This window comes from Leuciscus leuciscus (genome assembly GCF_965113295.1).
Source record: "Leuciscus leuciscus genome assembly, chromosome: 23".
In the NCBI taxonomy this organism is placed as follows: Eukaryota; Metazoa; Chordata; class Actinopteri; order Cypriniformes; family Leuciscidae; genus Leuciscus; species Leuciscus leuciscus.
In genome coordinates, this window is record NC_138747.1 from 6,085,414 (window position 1) to 6,101,148 (window position 15,735).

Consider the following 15,735-nt stretch of genomic DNA (forward strand, 5'->3'; position numbering starts at 1 on the left):
ACCTATTAGTTGTCATTAAAGTGAAATTACTGAACCTAAATATACGAGCTTGATAAAAAAATGCTTATTTTAGAAGAACATTTCAGATGGCACTTAGAGGCTTTTGCATCTGAAGTCTTCATATATATATATATATTTTTTTTTTTTCTCTCTCTCAAAACATTGAGTGAAATACAGACAGTGCTGAGTATAAAGAATATTTTAATCCATTTTATAAACAACATTTACGTAGCAGCATTATTCAGTAGATTCTGAGGTATTTTCTGAATTCACAGAGAAATTCACTCCCCCATCTTGTTTCATACACGTCCACATACATACACACACAGACAGACAGACAGACATTCATAGTAGCTAAACATGCGCACACACACATACACAATTCAAACAGTCAGTCAACCATCCGGAGTCCTGCGTCCATAGTTCTATATGGTAGAGTTCGTAGGGCTCGCTCTTTTAGTGGCTTGTAAGGCTGGCACTCTCAGTGGTGCAATTTTGGCTGCAGAAAAAGGCAATAGAAAACAATTAATATGATAATAAACCATATTATACCCATGCCCCTCATAAAGGCAACATTGCATATGAAAGTAAGACTGTTTAAAACACATTTAAAAACCAATACAAATATTGTAAAATGTACAAAAATTACATCTGCACAATTTGGCATGTTTCATTTTGTTATCTCAAATAATACAACTGACTCCAAGCACAACTGCATAATACGCTTACAATTTACTCCTGAAGCATCATTACTCCAGTCTTCAGTGTCACATGATCCTTCAGAAATCATTCTTATTTGCTGATTTGCTGCTCAAGAAACATTTCTCAATGTTGAAAATAGTTGTGCTTTTTTATGGAAACCATAATACATTTTTAATATTCCTTTGATGAATAGAAAGTAAAAAAAACAGCATTTATTTGAAAAACATTTTTAATGTCACTTTTTTATCAATGCATTCTTGCAAGAGAAATCTACAGATTTCAACAATTACAACGCTTTTATTCATAAGATATTAGGAAAACTTTAGAATTTGTACATGATGTTGAAATGAAATAACAGGAAAAGGAATTAACTGAATTGCACCCTAACCCTACAAGTTTGATTAAAACATCAAAATATGAGGAAAATATTTTCTCTTTTTTTAAATATGAGGAAAGAACTAAACACAAAACTTGGTTGAAGTATTTATCTGACAAAATTATTTGGCAAAAAAAGGGGTAAAGTACAGCTATAGGTTTAATTTTCCTATGAAAAAGAAATGCATGGAAAACAAAAAAGCAAAATATTTATAGATACATATATAAAAAGGAAAAGAAAAAACGAAATTAAAGGGTTTGTTCACAGAGATTCATCCATAAAGATATCGTAAAACGAATCCATATGAATTGAGCAGTTTAGTCCAAATGTTCTGAAGAGACTCAATCACTTTAAATAATGAACAAATTGAATTTTGGCTTTTATTCACAAACATTGATCAGTGAACATAAGTTTGACGCGCAAGAAAAAACCTCATTGGTTCTTGCTGAAGCTCAAACGTGCTGCGTCACACGAGAATGAACCTCATTGGTTCTCGCACGTCAAGCGAACATGCTTGAGCTTCCGTTTATCACAACTGATGTGTGTTGATAAATATGTGAATAAAAGCCTAAATTAAATCTGTTCATCATATGAAGTGATCGAGTTGCTTCAGAAAATTTGGACTAAACCACTCAATTAATATGGATTAGTTTTACGATCTCTTTATGAACTTTTTGAAGCGTCAAAGTGGTAGTTACGTAGCTGTCAATGGACGGATTTCATTTAAAAGATCTTCATTCGTGTTTCGAAGATGAACGAAAGTCTTATGGGTTTGGAACAACATGAGGGTAAATAAATAATGACAATTTAAATTTTTGGGTGAACCCTTTAAATCTGGACCTACTTGTACAAAATGTATTGGTAAATTTCATTAAAGCCCTTTATAAGCATATCTCAAGAGTTACAGTGGAAAGAGATATTACAAACGGACGAAACTAAACATTTGCTTACCTTTTGTGTGCTGAGTTTCTTTTCCCCTCCTATGGAGAGTCCCGCCCCTTTGCTTTCTTTCCAGGGGTAGAAGCCGGAATGAGGGGAGGTGGGCAGCCGGTGGGGTTTGGAGGGCGGAGAGGAGCCGCTGCTCTTGCGCTTCTTCCCCAAACCCTTGTGTTCAAAGCTGGCCACCCTGCCGTGCAGTCCTGAGTCCACTCCTCGGCTGTGCGGGACAGCGTCCGGCGCCGAATGGTGGGCCGGGGGGTGAGTCCTCTTAAAGGCCCACGAGGAGGGCGCGTGGGGATCCGAGGGCGTGAGCTGGGGACGCGGCTTGCTTCCCGGCGAAAGCGAGCCGTTAGTTTGTCCGTGAGAGGCTGACGGTGGCGTTTTGCTGATGAGGGGCCGCCCCTTGTTCTGGGACATGCAATTCTTGTCCGGGCTGATGGCGTCCGACTCTTGGAAAGAGGCTTTCCGTTTGCGCAGTGCAGAGGAGTCCGTCGTGGACGTCCGATCTGTATCCCTGAGACGCAGCTGATGTTTGCTGGGGCGGCCGACCGGATTCTTGGGCCGACCGGGGCCCGATTGAGCAGGAGTTCGAACGAGTTTAGAAGGGGAGGCTGTGGACTGACCACCCCCCGAGTTCTCGGATTGACCGAAAGCCTTGCTGGTGGATGAACTCTGTGGGTTTGGCTCCTTGCCTGGTCCGTGGGAAGAGTAGAAGGAAGTCTTGAGAGAAGTCGGGTTGTGACTTCCTGCTTTCTGTTTGGAATGCTGGGAAATGGAGGAAGGAGAGGCAGGAACAGCTGCAGGCTTGGCTGGGGGACTCTGGGAATGAGGATCTGATGCTTGAGGTATTTTTCTGTGAGTAGGAGAGGAATCAGGGGGGAATAAAATCAGAAGAACATTGACTTTCGCATGCAGTAAAGGGAGTAAAGACACAGCTTTGTGAGAAAGAAATCGGTTTCGTTAGGGTCTGAAGAGCTTTTACTAATGGAGATTAACCTTAGAGCTACCTTGAAGAAATACCATGAAGCTAGTGGATCTTGGAACAGGCTCAAAAGCACATAATCTGAGAGTGGCAAGAACAAGTCCCGCTCACATTTTACCCAAAAATCAAAATGACAAAAACCAAATTTACATTATGTATTTTTATTAAAATTAAAGGGATAATTCACCCTAAAATTTAAATTAAGTTATCATTTATATCATTGATGAATCTACGCCCTTCTCTTTTATTCAGACCACAAAATTATTTGTTTTTAAAGCTACACTCTAAGATTTTCTCCATCTAGCGTTGAAATAGTATATGACTATCAACTGAATATTACTTTCTAGCCCTGGCTGATGTATTTTCAAGATGGCTGTCGCCATTCGAGTGACTAGCTCGTATGTTTTCTAAATGGCAGATTCTACGCTTACGAGAATACTTGATTAGTTGGTGGAAGTAATTACACATGAATGAGCACATTTAAATTTGAAAGAACGAAGTGTTTTTTGCTAAGAATCAACTTAAAAAAATTACACAGTGTAGCTTTAAAAATGTCCCGTCCCGCTCCTGCTTGTCCATATAATGGAAGTGAATAGCGACCAGCAAAAAGCTTTTTTAAAAAGATGCAAAAGTATGACAGAATGATACCATTATACGGACGATCCTTTTGTGGTCCGTAAAAAGAAATACACGATTCTCATTGCCATAATAAAATGATTGAAATCAGCATAAAAAAGGCAGTACAAAACTATGCAATTTAAAAATTAAAAAACACAATTCATAATATCATTTCTTATTTTTTCCTTTTGATATCAAGGTGAGGTATTACTTTGACATGTTTGTGATGTGTTTTATGAGATTTTGGAGATTTCCACAGCAGAAGTACCTGCTTTTGAGCCTTTTGTTAATATGACCACACTGTTTGCATCTATGACACAATCATACTGTTACGATAGGGCATATAGCAGTCAGGAGGTTCTTACTTCCACAGATGTGCGCTGAGGTGGTTCTCCACCATGACACTCATGGCAGACCGTAGATGGTGCAATCGTCGATCGAAAGTGAAGACACCGTGACCCAGAGAATGACTCCCGAATGAACAGAGCTATGGGGGGAAAGTCAAGGATTAACACTCTTAAAAACCTCGCAGCTGAAGCTATAATACAGTGAAAGTATGTTGAAATATTTAAGCCCAAATTAAATTGCATTATTTATTAAAGGGGTGGTATAATGCCCTTTTCACAAGATGTTAAATAAGTCTTTGATGTCCCCAGAGTGAATGTGAAGTTTTAGCTCAAAATACCCCACAGATATTTTTATATAGCATGTTAAAATTGTCACTTTTTGAGGGTGAGCAAAAACGCACCGTTTTGTGTCTGTTCCTTTAAATGCAAATGAGCTGCTGCTACCGGCACAGAGGGCGGAGCTTCAAGAGCTTGCACTCAAACACACATGCACTGAACATTTCAAAAACTTTTAGCCTTTTATGTTCAACCCGTATTCAGACAATGATGACTCAAGAAGAAGTGACAACATGTAGAAGCAACAGGACATTTCTGAATGGTTAGTTGATGAATTTATGTAGCTTATGTGTAGTTATCTTCTAGTCATTGATTAGCATATTCTGTCATGATAATCTATAAATCGTGTTCCCTGGGGCGGGGTTTATGTAAATTCTAGGGTTGGTGATGTCACTAACCCTGGAGGAATGTTGTGTAGTCTCTACCAGCCATTTGTGGTAGTCCTTAAAAAGCCATTGTAACTTTGCAGATGTTGTTTATGCTCAAACAGCAACATTACACACTAACTAAAGTTAAAAAAGTGAAATCATAAATCAACCACCCCTTTAATTAATTAATATATTATAATAATAGTCTTAAGATGAAATATAACTCTTATATACCACGATTATAAGGAGAAAGTATTTTTGCGTATGTGTGGTTTCTGTTGTTCCCACATTTTTTCATAAATTTACAATAAATTTTAGTATGAAAGTTTTTGGTAAATCATGATGTTTGTACGCAGATTTCACACACACAAATTTGTGCGTATACATGCTTAGTAAAATGAGACCCAATGTCCTGCAATGTCTGAAGTAAGCGGTTAGATTTTTGTGCTCATAAAAAAACAGTCACAATACTAGGATACTCTGTGGTTGTTTGCCAGGGCATTGCTATGCAGTTACTAAGGGTTTATTCAACTCTCTAAGCCTAATTATGAACAATTATAATAATGATGCATACCTCAACTACGTCTATAACTCTTAATGCCCGGCTATGACGTAATTATAGTAATACTAGATGACACGGTGTAAGTGTTTGTTTGTACCGCGGCTGGTTTGGGATGCCATGGAGTTGAGTGCCAGTCTGCGGGGTCATCGTTCCCGTCTCCTTCGCTCTCATCACCTGAGATGTTGGCCTGGGTGAGAGGAGAGTGTGGTCGTGTGCTGCCATCCTCCAGATGGGGTTTATCCTCCTCCACGCTTTCAGACAATGTCGGTGTTCTGCCACACAAACAGTCAGATGTCTTTAAAGACTCCAGCAAACTACAGGTAACTATTCACGAAACATGTACTTTAACAGTCCACTTACAGATTGCATTCACATAAGAACAGCTTATGTGTTCAGCTATACCGGTCAAAAGTTTTAGATCGGTAAGATTTTTAATGTTTTTAAAAGAAGTATCTTCTGCTCACCAAGGCTGCATTTATTTGTTTAAAAAATACAAACAAAAACAGTCATATTGTGAAATATTATTACAATTTAAAACCGATGTTTTCTATGTGAATATATAGTTGTCTTCAGTGTCACATGATCCTTCAGAAATCATTCTAATATGCTGATTTGATGCTCAAGAAACATTTATGATTATGATCAATGTTGAAAACAGTTTTTTACATTTTTATTTAATGATGCTATGATGAATAGAAAGTTCATAAGAACAGCATTTATCTGAAATGGAAAGCTTTTGTAACATTAAACACTTCCCTTCAAAAGTTTGGGGTCAGTAAGAATTTTTATGTAATTTTTTGGGGAAAGAAATAAAATAAATCAATACTTTTATTCATCAAGGATGAGTTAAACTGATCAAAAGTTACTGTAAAGACATTTATAATTTTAGAAAATATTCTATTTAAAAAAAATGCTGTTCTTTTGAACTTTCTATTCATCAAAGAATTTTGAAAAATTGTACACATCTGTTTTCAACATTGAAAATAATGTTTTTTGAGCAGAAAATCAGCATATTAGAATGATTTCTGAAGGATCATGTGACACTGACAACTGGAGTAATGATGTTGAAAATTCAGCTTTCATCTGAGGAATAAATTACATTTTAAAATATATTAAAATAGAAAACAGTCATTTTAAATTGTCATAATATTTCACAATATTACTGTTTTTTTATCAAATAAATTCAGCCTTGGTGAGCAGAAGAGACTTCTTTTAAAAACATAAAAAATCTTACCGATCTAAAACTTTTGACCAGTAGTGTATATATTATTATTATTATTATTATTATAGAGAGATTTAAAAATCGATGTTTCTAACCTAAATGCAGGGCTGTTGGTCAGAGGTCTCCGGCAGAGAGGCGGTGCAGGTGCATCTCTGGGAGGTTCTGGGCTTACAGTCGGAGCGGCTGAACTCTCCGGGGCCTGAGATACACGATCCCGAGCCTTCGAACTCATCTTCAGCTCCGCCACCAGCTGGTCAAAGTTTTTACTTCTGCCTTGCACCTTCCTGCGCTGATGAATGGAATGAATCTGGAGGAAAGATGATGATGATGGTTTTTTTTGGACTGAAACCCTGCAACACACTTTCATTCATAAAACATATGCTAACTGGTTTGAACTGATGAGAGCGCAATCGCTTTCAACAGGAATTGTGGTTTTGGCTTTTGTGGAATATTAAGCTCTAGAAAGCCTTTAAGGGATTGTGTAGTTTGAATAAATAATTAAGCAGCAGCATTCACCCTGATGACTGCACAATGCGTTATTCTAAATGTATGGCCAAAAAATATTTAATACAATGTGTAGCACTATGCCCTAGATTTTGAAAAACATAATTTAGACACATTGTTCCTTGATTTGGGTACCCGAGTAAACATGCCGTATGTATAAAATATTCAACATCACTTTGCAATATTCAGTTTTCATAGATGATTTTAATAGACTTTTTATTAGGCTGTTTAAAGGGATACTCCACTTTTTTGGGAAATAGGCTAATTTTACAACTCCCCTAGAGTTAAACAGTTGAGTTTTACCGTTTTCGAATCTATTCAGCCGAACTCCGGGTCTGGCGGTACCACTTTTAGCATAGCTTAGCATAGATCAATAAATCGGACAGGACCATTAGCATCTCTCTCAAAAAAAATGACCAAACAGTTTCGATATTTTTGAGATTTTCTAGGCTGATATGGCTAGGAACTATACTCTCATTCCTGCGTAATAATCAATAAACTTTGCAGCCGTACCATGGCTCCAGTAGGCGTAATGATATGACGCAGCGCCTGGAAATAGGTCTAATAGGTTAGACAAACTTAGTCCCGGTCACGTTGGAATTACCGAGCTGGGGACTATTTTCAGGCGCTGCGTCATATCATTACGCCTGCTGGACTCATGGTACGGCAGCAAAGTTTCTTGATTATTACGCAGGAATGAGAGTATAGTTCCTAGCCATATCAGCCTAGAAAATCGCAACTTTTCATTTTCCGTCGGTCTTAGTACACGATGTAACTACAGAAGAGTCAAGTTTTAAATAGGCAAAATATCGAAACTCTTTGGTCAGTTTTTTGAGAGAGATACTAATGGTCCTGTCCGATTCAATGATCTATGCTAAGCTATGCTAAAAGTGGTACCGCCAGACCCAGAATGGAATCGAGAACGGCAACTGTTTAACTCTGGGGGAGTTGTAAAATGAGCCTATTTCCCAAAAAAGTGGAGTATCCCTTTAATGTGCTTTTTCTTACTTCTATAGATAGCTTCACAATCTCTCATCTCATAACTCATGAATATTAAATCGTTAATCTTTTATCACCCAAATACTTCTTTAGTCATTCACTCGAAAAATTGGCATGTAAGTTCCTGTGAAATATTTCTCATGATACAATGATTTAGTAAAAAAAGACAACATAAAAGAAAAACAGAGGTTCATGAATTGTTATATTGGTATTTTAGCTGCACTGACTAGTCCTACAGACAGACAATTTCTGTTGATTTAACAAAAACCCGAAGCCGTGCTACACAAATGAAGAGAGGCTTTTCCTGTAATCCCTTCCCCATTTCCTGTTAGTCACGTCGGCTGAACTTCCTGTCTGTCTACACACTGAAACCAGTGTCCAGTGAAGGGCTTCAACACTCCTGATGGCAAGATACGTTTCCACTACAACTACAGGACAGTAAAAAGCAAGAATTCTGCTTCTGCCTGAATAAAGAAAACTACGAATAAGAAACATTGCACATTAAAAACAGGTTATGGTTAGATGGTCAACTCACATTGCAGGTCAGAAGTCGAGTACAAACTTTCTTTCTCTCGGGGTCCAACACACCACAGTGCTTGTCGAGGTCACATTCTTTTTCTGCAGAAAAATGTGAAAAGTTCTGGTCAAATTCATGATTTTATGAACAGGTGGTCTATATTGCATGGATGGTACATCAATTCAAAAGCCAAGAGAGCCATATATATTATATTATATAAAATAACTCTTATAATTATTATTCTATAAATTATTTATAGTGTTATATATAAATTACTTAATATAATAATTTAGTAAGGTCTTAAATTAGGTAAAAACAACCTCAGATGAACACCACATTACATATTACACTGTCATTATTTATTTAACAAAACTAAAGCCAAAATGAGACGTTATGTGTGACCAAGTACACCCTATGATTTAATTGCTTGTAGAACCACCTTTAGCAGCAATAACTCAAAGTAATCATTTTCTCTATGACTTCATCTCTCATACATCGTTGTGGAGGAGTTTTGGCCCGCTCTCCTTTACGTTGCTTCAGTTCATTGAGGTTTTGTGGGGCATTTGTTTGTGCACAGCTCACTTAAGGTCCTGTCAAAGCATTTCATATCAAGTCTGGACTTTGACTAGGCCAGTGCAACACCTTGATTCTTTTCTTTTTCAGCCGTTCTCTATTTGCTAGTGTGCTTGGGATCAGTGACCCAATTTCAGCCAAGCTTTAGCTGTCAGACAGATGGCTTCACATTTGACTCTAGAATACTTTGAACTTCACGACCATGAACTTCTCTGTATACCAAAGACTGCAAGATGCCCATTTTCTTGTGGCTGCAAAACAATCCCAAATCATCATCCCTCCACCACAGTGCTTGACTGTTGGTTTGAGGTGTTCGTGCTGATATGCTGTGTTTGGTTTTCTCCAAATGTGGCGCTGTGCAATATGGACAAACATCTCCACTTTGGTCTCGTCTGTCCAAAGGACGTTGTTCCAGAAGTCTTGTGGTTTGTTCAAACCAAAGCTGTGCTGCCATGTTCTTTTTAGAGAGAAGAGGCTTTCTACTTGGCAACCCTTCCAAACAATCTATAGCCTTGTCAGTATTTTCCTGATTGTATTATCACTTTAACATGTTAACTGAGGCGTGTAGAGTCTGAGGTGTAGCTCTTGTTTTTTTTTTTGCGATTTCTGGGAGTATTGCACGTTCTGACCTTGGGGTGAATTTGCTGGAACATCCACTCCTGGGAAGATTGGCAACTGTCTTGAATGTTTTCCAGTTGTGAATTATCTTCCTCGCTGTAGAAAGATGGACTTCAAATTGTTTGGAAATGGCTGTATAACCCTTCCTAGATTGATGGGCAGCAATAATTGCTTCTCTAAGATCATTGCTGATCTCCTTGGCATTGTGTTAACACACACCTGAAGGCTCCTGACAAGAAAACTGCCAAAACTCCTGCTTTTATAGAGTGGATCACACTTGCTGATGATCAGTTAATCAACGTCATTTGATTAGAAGTTCCTGACTGCTACTTACTCTCTTAATCCCTATGGAAGTAGAAGGGCTGTACTCAGTTTGTCACACATGGCTTCTCCATTTTGGACTAGTTTTTGTTAAATACATAACACGGTGTACAGTGTTGTTGTTCCTCTGAGTTTATGTTTACATATACATACACACACACATAAATATATACATATGTGTGTGTGTGTGTGTGTGTGTATGTATGTACGTATTTCTATGGCATCGCTGTCGAAGAGTAATTAGCTGGTGAAGTGGATTTACTTATTGTAAAGTTAACCATACATACATACAACCTTCAAGGACCTTTCTGTGGCTAAAGCCGGTTTTAAGCTTAGATTTACTCTTCTAGGTACTGCCTAATCACATGACTTTGGGGGCTAATTATACATATACATTAATAATTAGACATGCATCCTTTGTACACCCAAAGTAGAAAAATATAGAAAATTTGGATGCAACCATAGCCAAGTGATGATTATTAAATGCAAAGACCTTATGCGCCAGAGAAACAAGTGCGCAGCCACCTTTAGTGTTTGAACTTCCTTTTTTGCGGTAGCTCTGTATATTTCTATGGCATCGCTGTCGAAGAGTAATTAGCTGGTGAAGTGGATTTACTTATTGTAAAGTTAACGAAAGTTATCATGAGATTTTTAATGTTTGAAGCGGATGTCATAACAGATGTCAGTCGACTGAGAAGACTTTAAAATGAGCTGTTCATTCTTAAATCCGTAAGATCTTACCTTCATGCTGTGGAAATATAAACCGGAAGACAGAACAACGAGCACAGCGCTGAAAAGGGGCGGAGCTACATCAGGTCTACAATATATCAGTCCAGTAGCGGTTTTAGGCACGGGCGAACCGGGCAATCGCCCGGGGCGGCATTTTTGGGGGGGCGGCACCGCCGGCACGAGCAGAAAAATAAATAAAAATCTGCGCCGCGAAGCGGTTTTCTATTATCTATCATTTCATTGTGTGGGGAATTGCCAAATTTGCGCCCCCTGCTGCTGCAGGCGCCCCTGCTTGCTGAGAAGATGCCGTGCACAGAAGCTGTTTGTTTGAGAAGGGGAAAGGGGAGGGGGCGCGGAGGCGCGGGCGCGGATGACAGTTCACCTCTGGGTCTCTCCCAAATGGAACGGACAAGGGGGGGGATCCATATAGTTATCGAAGTTATCAGTCACACCTCGACTTTCTTCCAGATAACGCACATTTCATTCATAATATTATAAATACGGGCCTCTATATTTCCTGCACATTTTTGTTTTTCTGAATGGTCTGAATGGCTAATAAAAATAGGTAATACAAAACGATTACTTGGTCACCACCACCAAGGTGAATTGGTTTAGTCTTGACTTCTGGTCGTGACTCGTGAGCGTGAGTGACAGTTATGGGGGGATCAGGGGATCTGTTGATTGTCGATGTCGAGGGCCAAAAAAGAGATGGACAAGAAAGGTCAAAGCCATCAGGTGCCCAATTTAGAAACGAGCGAAAGATAAAGGTATGCAATGCAACTATGTTTTCTCTGTATGATTACGGTATCCATGTCATGAATGAAGGGGCAATATTAATTGGTGGGTATAACTCTTATTTGTTAGCCTTTTTTCTATGATTCTTGCTATGCTTAACAATAATTCGTTTTTAACTCAAACACGAGATCTAATTTCACCATAATATTGTTCTTTGCAACAAAACTGTTGCAAGTTCAGTTATTACACTGCAAAAATGCTTTTCTTACTTAGTATTTTTGTCTTGTTTCCAGTCCAAATATCAAACATTTCTTAAATAAAGATGCATAACGTTATTTTACTAAAGTAGTAAAATTACATAAGATATTAAGTCTTGTTTTCTGGGGAAATAAATAAAAATTGAGTTTTTGCTTAAAACAAGCAAAACATTATCTGCCAATGGGGTAACAAAAATTATATTTGGGGGGCGCCGGGGGGGCGCTCGAAAGGGGTCTCGCCCAGGGTGTAATTCAATGTAGAACCGCCACTGTATCAGTCTAATTCCAGTCAGGACTTACTGGAGACCATCTTGTACGTCCTCTGCCCACGGAGGTGTCCAGAGGCGACAGGGTTCGAGGCAGCCTCGCCTCTCTGGGATTGAGGCCTCTCAGTTGAGGAAGGCCGATTGGGCGATGGGCCTCCATGTGGCCATGGGGGGTCTCTGAGAGTAGGAGGAGGGGAGCTCCGCGTGGATTCGATGGGAGGCGGCTGCTTAAAAACAGCTGATTCTGAATGACTCGAGTTTGAAGGCGAGTGCCTGGGGAAAAGATAGTCATTTATGAATTATACAGGTTGTCTATGTTGCTAATAACCACAAATGATCAGATTCTTACACTTCAGACAATCTTTTAAAGAGATATTGACCCCAAAATGAAAATTCGGTCATCATTTACTCACTCTCATGTTATTCCAAATCCATAAGACTTTCATTCAACTTTGGAACACAACGATTTCTGTTCCACCAATGAAAGTCTATTCACCCAAAACTCTGACGCATCAAAACGAGAACGTGAAATAAATCCATATGAATCTAGCAGTTTAATCCAAGTCTACTGAAGAGACTCGTTTTATATGATGAACAGATTTCATTTAGGCTTTTATTCACATATAAAAATTGATTTAACTTGGAAAACTTGTATTAAACATACTTTTTTTTTTTTTTTTACAATCTTTTTATAAGCGTTTTGAACAGAGTTTTGGGTGAATAGACTTTCAAAAGACAGAAAGACATGATGAGATTTCAATAAAAATATCTTAATTTTGTGTTCCGAAGATGAACAAAAGTCTTACAGGTTTGGAACGACAAATTATGACAATTTTCATTTTTGGGTGAACTATAACTTAAACATAAAATAACAAGATCAGATTTTTGTTAATCTTACCAAACTCCATCTTTCGGAGGTTTTGAGTGTCTGAATTGAGGCGGGGTAGAGGGAGATTGTGGAGACGCCCGCGGGGGCCCGACATTCTGGTTCCTGCCACTCCAAGAGGAGCTTCCATGGGAGGGAGGGGTGTGTCCGTGACGAGGTCTTTGCTGCTGAGGTGGAGGTGGGGTGGAGCGGAGGTGTGCATAGAGCTTACCCAGAGGGCCATGTCTCCTCTCGCAATGCTTTTCGAATGCCTGAGGCTTCACCACCTGACTGCAGTGGCCACACACCACCAGGAAGAAGTCATCGTGCCCAGGATAGTGACCGAAGATGGACATATCTGCAGGAGCATACAAAACAATAGGGACAAATTAACTATGATCGAAAACTGCTTCTAAATGCACACATTTTTCCAGAGAGACGGACTCAAGTTAACTAAACTTGCTAGGCAGCTCATACTAGTGACCGTCCAATATTTGACAGTCTTACGGTAAAATTGAACAAACATTTCACATTATCATCACAAAAATATGATAGTGTTTAAACTATTTGTTTAAAATAAACAATTTTTTTTATTATCTTAAGGTTATCAGCATTGGTCAAAATCGATGTCTGCTCGCACAATTAAGTTAAAACTTACTTAAAACTGAACACAGAATAAATATATATTCATCAACTAAGCTGTCAGTAATTTTCTTAATTGTTGACCAAAAAATAATTCCAGCAATTTTAAGTGTCTCACCTGTCAAATATTGTGCATATTGACATAGCTACCACGTTGGTATTGTTTTAAAGAAAACATATATATTTAGGTTGACCGCTACTTTCTTCGTCATAATTGAAAAACTCCCAATTTCTTTATTAGAAAAATGTTAATTATGAGGGGTTTTTGCTACAAGGATGAAATTACAGTATGTTAGAATGGGTTTACAGGTCAACCAATGTGGGAATTTGTGGGTTTGTGCCAAAATTTAAAGAGAAGGGTGGTTGATGGATTATATAATGCTGATAGGTTGAATTTAAACTGGGTAATTTACCTTAGTTCACCGTATAACATTGTAATAATAGCTGTTTAATTTAAACTACTGATATTGAATGAAAAAATATGACACTTACTTGAATTTCACAAAAGAACATGTTTATTATACATTTATAAGGCTGTTTATAGATGTTGGACCTGAGAGGAAGAACCACCACATTATTTGTTAATGTTGATCATCTCAAAACAGCCAAATACCGGCCAATTATTCAGCTTATATATCAGTCCATCACTATCAGTCCGTTCATTTCATGATAATACCGCTGTCTCCCGATGAAATCAAAGTAAAGTATATAACGCCTACCCTCTTTCCTCAGCGTCATGGTTTCCGCCGTTTTTTTGCCATTCTTGCCGTATTCATCTCCATCGGACCCTATGAAAAGTGATTGGAGGAAGTGTAGAGAGAGGGTACATAAAAAACATGACCTTTATTGAAGCATTATCCATCAATGCTTTACCAACACATATGGGGCTCTTATATACATCCAACCTTAAATCCAACAATCCAAAAGGCCGGAAACATGGTAAACATTGAGAAGGACGTGTCCCCTCCAATATTCAGATCTATGATGGGTTCTTCTTCTAAGGTGGACTATATTTGGTCCAGAATAGATGGTTACAGTCTTGAATGCACTATATGGAGTCAAAACTGTGAGAAAAAGGGACATGTATTGAATTACGCATACTATGGTGTTTAATGGGAGTAATAATATGGGATCAAGCCAATAGTTTAGGTTTTATTCCCCAAGATTTTCAATGTGAAATGCAATCTGTGCCATGAACTGGTCATCTGTGAAGCACAAGCTCTTCTGTGGGTGGGGCCAAAATAAAAACTACCTGCAAATGAACCCTGGACTATTAACTGATTTGATAATGTGCCCGTTGACAAAAGGAGATTCGTGGTTTCAAACTGATTGCGTTTGTTACATTTGAAGTTCCAGACAAAACGAACACGGAACACGTTCTATTATGACGACACTGATCAGAGAGAGAGCGCAAGCGCGTAACCCGGCCGGCACTAGGACCCGGCAGGTTCTTTGTTTGGGTAACATGGTTTGGGATGCCGTGCCTTTTCCACGAAAAATAAAGCACATCCGTGAGACTTTTTTGTGGTTGATGGAGAAATACCGGCGACGAAGTGCTCACTCACCCTCCGATGCTGTCAGGTTGGCTCTTTCCGTCCAGACGCTCCAGCTTTGGCCCACGAAATCATCGAGACAAGGCACCCGCCGTTCCAGAGCAGCCATTACTTTAACTGCGCGTTCACGCACCGCCATCATCACTGCGCGGCAAGGCGCTGACGTCACATTGCGCGCTCCCGCGGGCGCAGAGGGAACCTGCGTGTGCGCGCACTTGTTCTGTGAAATGTAGAATTTTCTTTCATCTAGTTTTTATTTATTAATTTTCTTTGCATTATTGCTTTTTATTATTTTTGTTCTACTGTACTAAGATTCAACCCCATTTGACATTAAACTGAATAGAAATATTTCACATTCTTAATATATTTAAAAATACGAAATTATATTTTACAGTTTATATATTTTTTATAAGTGCCGTGATGATTAACCACATGCAAAACAAAAATAAATCTTAAGGGTTCTAAAATTCAGAGAAATATCTGTGCCTCGATTTTTTCCATTTACTTAATCGTTGGTATTCTAGTTAGAAAGCATGGAGAACATCAATGCACACGTTTATCATTCACGTGTGTTGTGATTTTGTCTATATTTTTTTATCTTCATCCCCCCCCCCCCCCCCCCCCCCCCCCCCCCCCCCCCAAAACTTGCGAGTGTGATTTAGTTTAATGAATTTATTTCGTTTACAACACTACCACCTAGTGGT

The 15,735-nt window shown here is 38.7% G+C and overlaps 1 protein-coding gene across 2 annotated transcripts; it reads right to left on the reverse strand.

The window, feature by feature from the left end:
• Window positions 1-184: 184 nt before the first annotated feature.
• On the reverse strand, window positions 185-15,525 carry atxn7l2a (ataxin 7-like 2a). Of its 2 annotated transcripts, none has more exons than XM_082155469.1 (10): window positions 15,044-15,525; window positions 14,198-14,266; window positions 12,870-13,194; window positions 12,006-12,244; window positions 8,491-8,573; window positions 6,548-6,759; window positions 5,328-5,502; window positions 3,983-4,104; window positions 2,030-2,870; window positions 185-499 (listed from the first exon to the last, which is right to left on the reverse strand). In XM_082155469.1, the coding sequence occupies exons 1-10, from the start codon at window positions 15,171-15,173 to the stop codon at window positions 482-484; spliced, it is 2,214 nt and encodes a 737-aa protein (XP_082011595.1). In that variant the 5' UTR covers window positions 15,174-15,525; the 3' UTR covers window positions 185-481. The 2 variants fall into 2 exon arrangements, with proteins under 2 accessions (XP_082011595.1, XP_082011596.1); XM_082155470.1 differs by lacking the exon at window positions 15,044-15,525 and adding an exon at window positions 14,384-15,038.
• Between the last annotated feature and the right edge of the window lie 210 nt (window positions 15,526-15,735).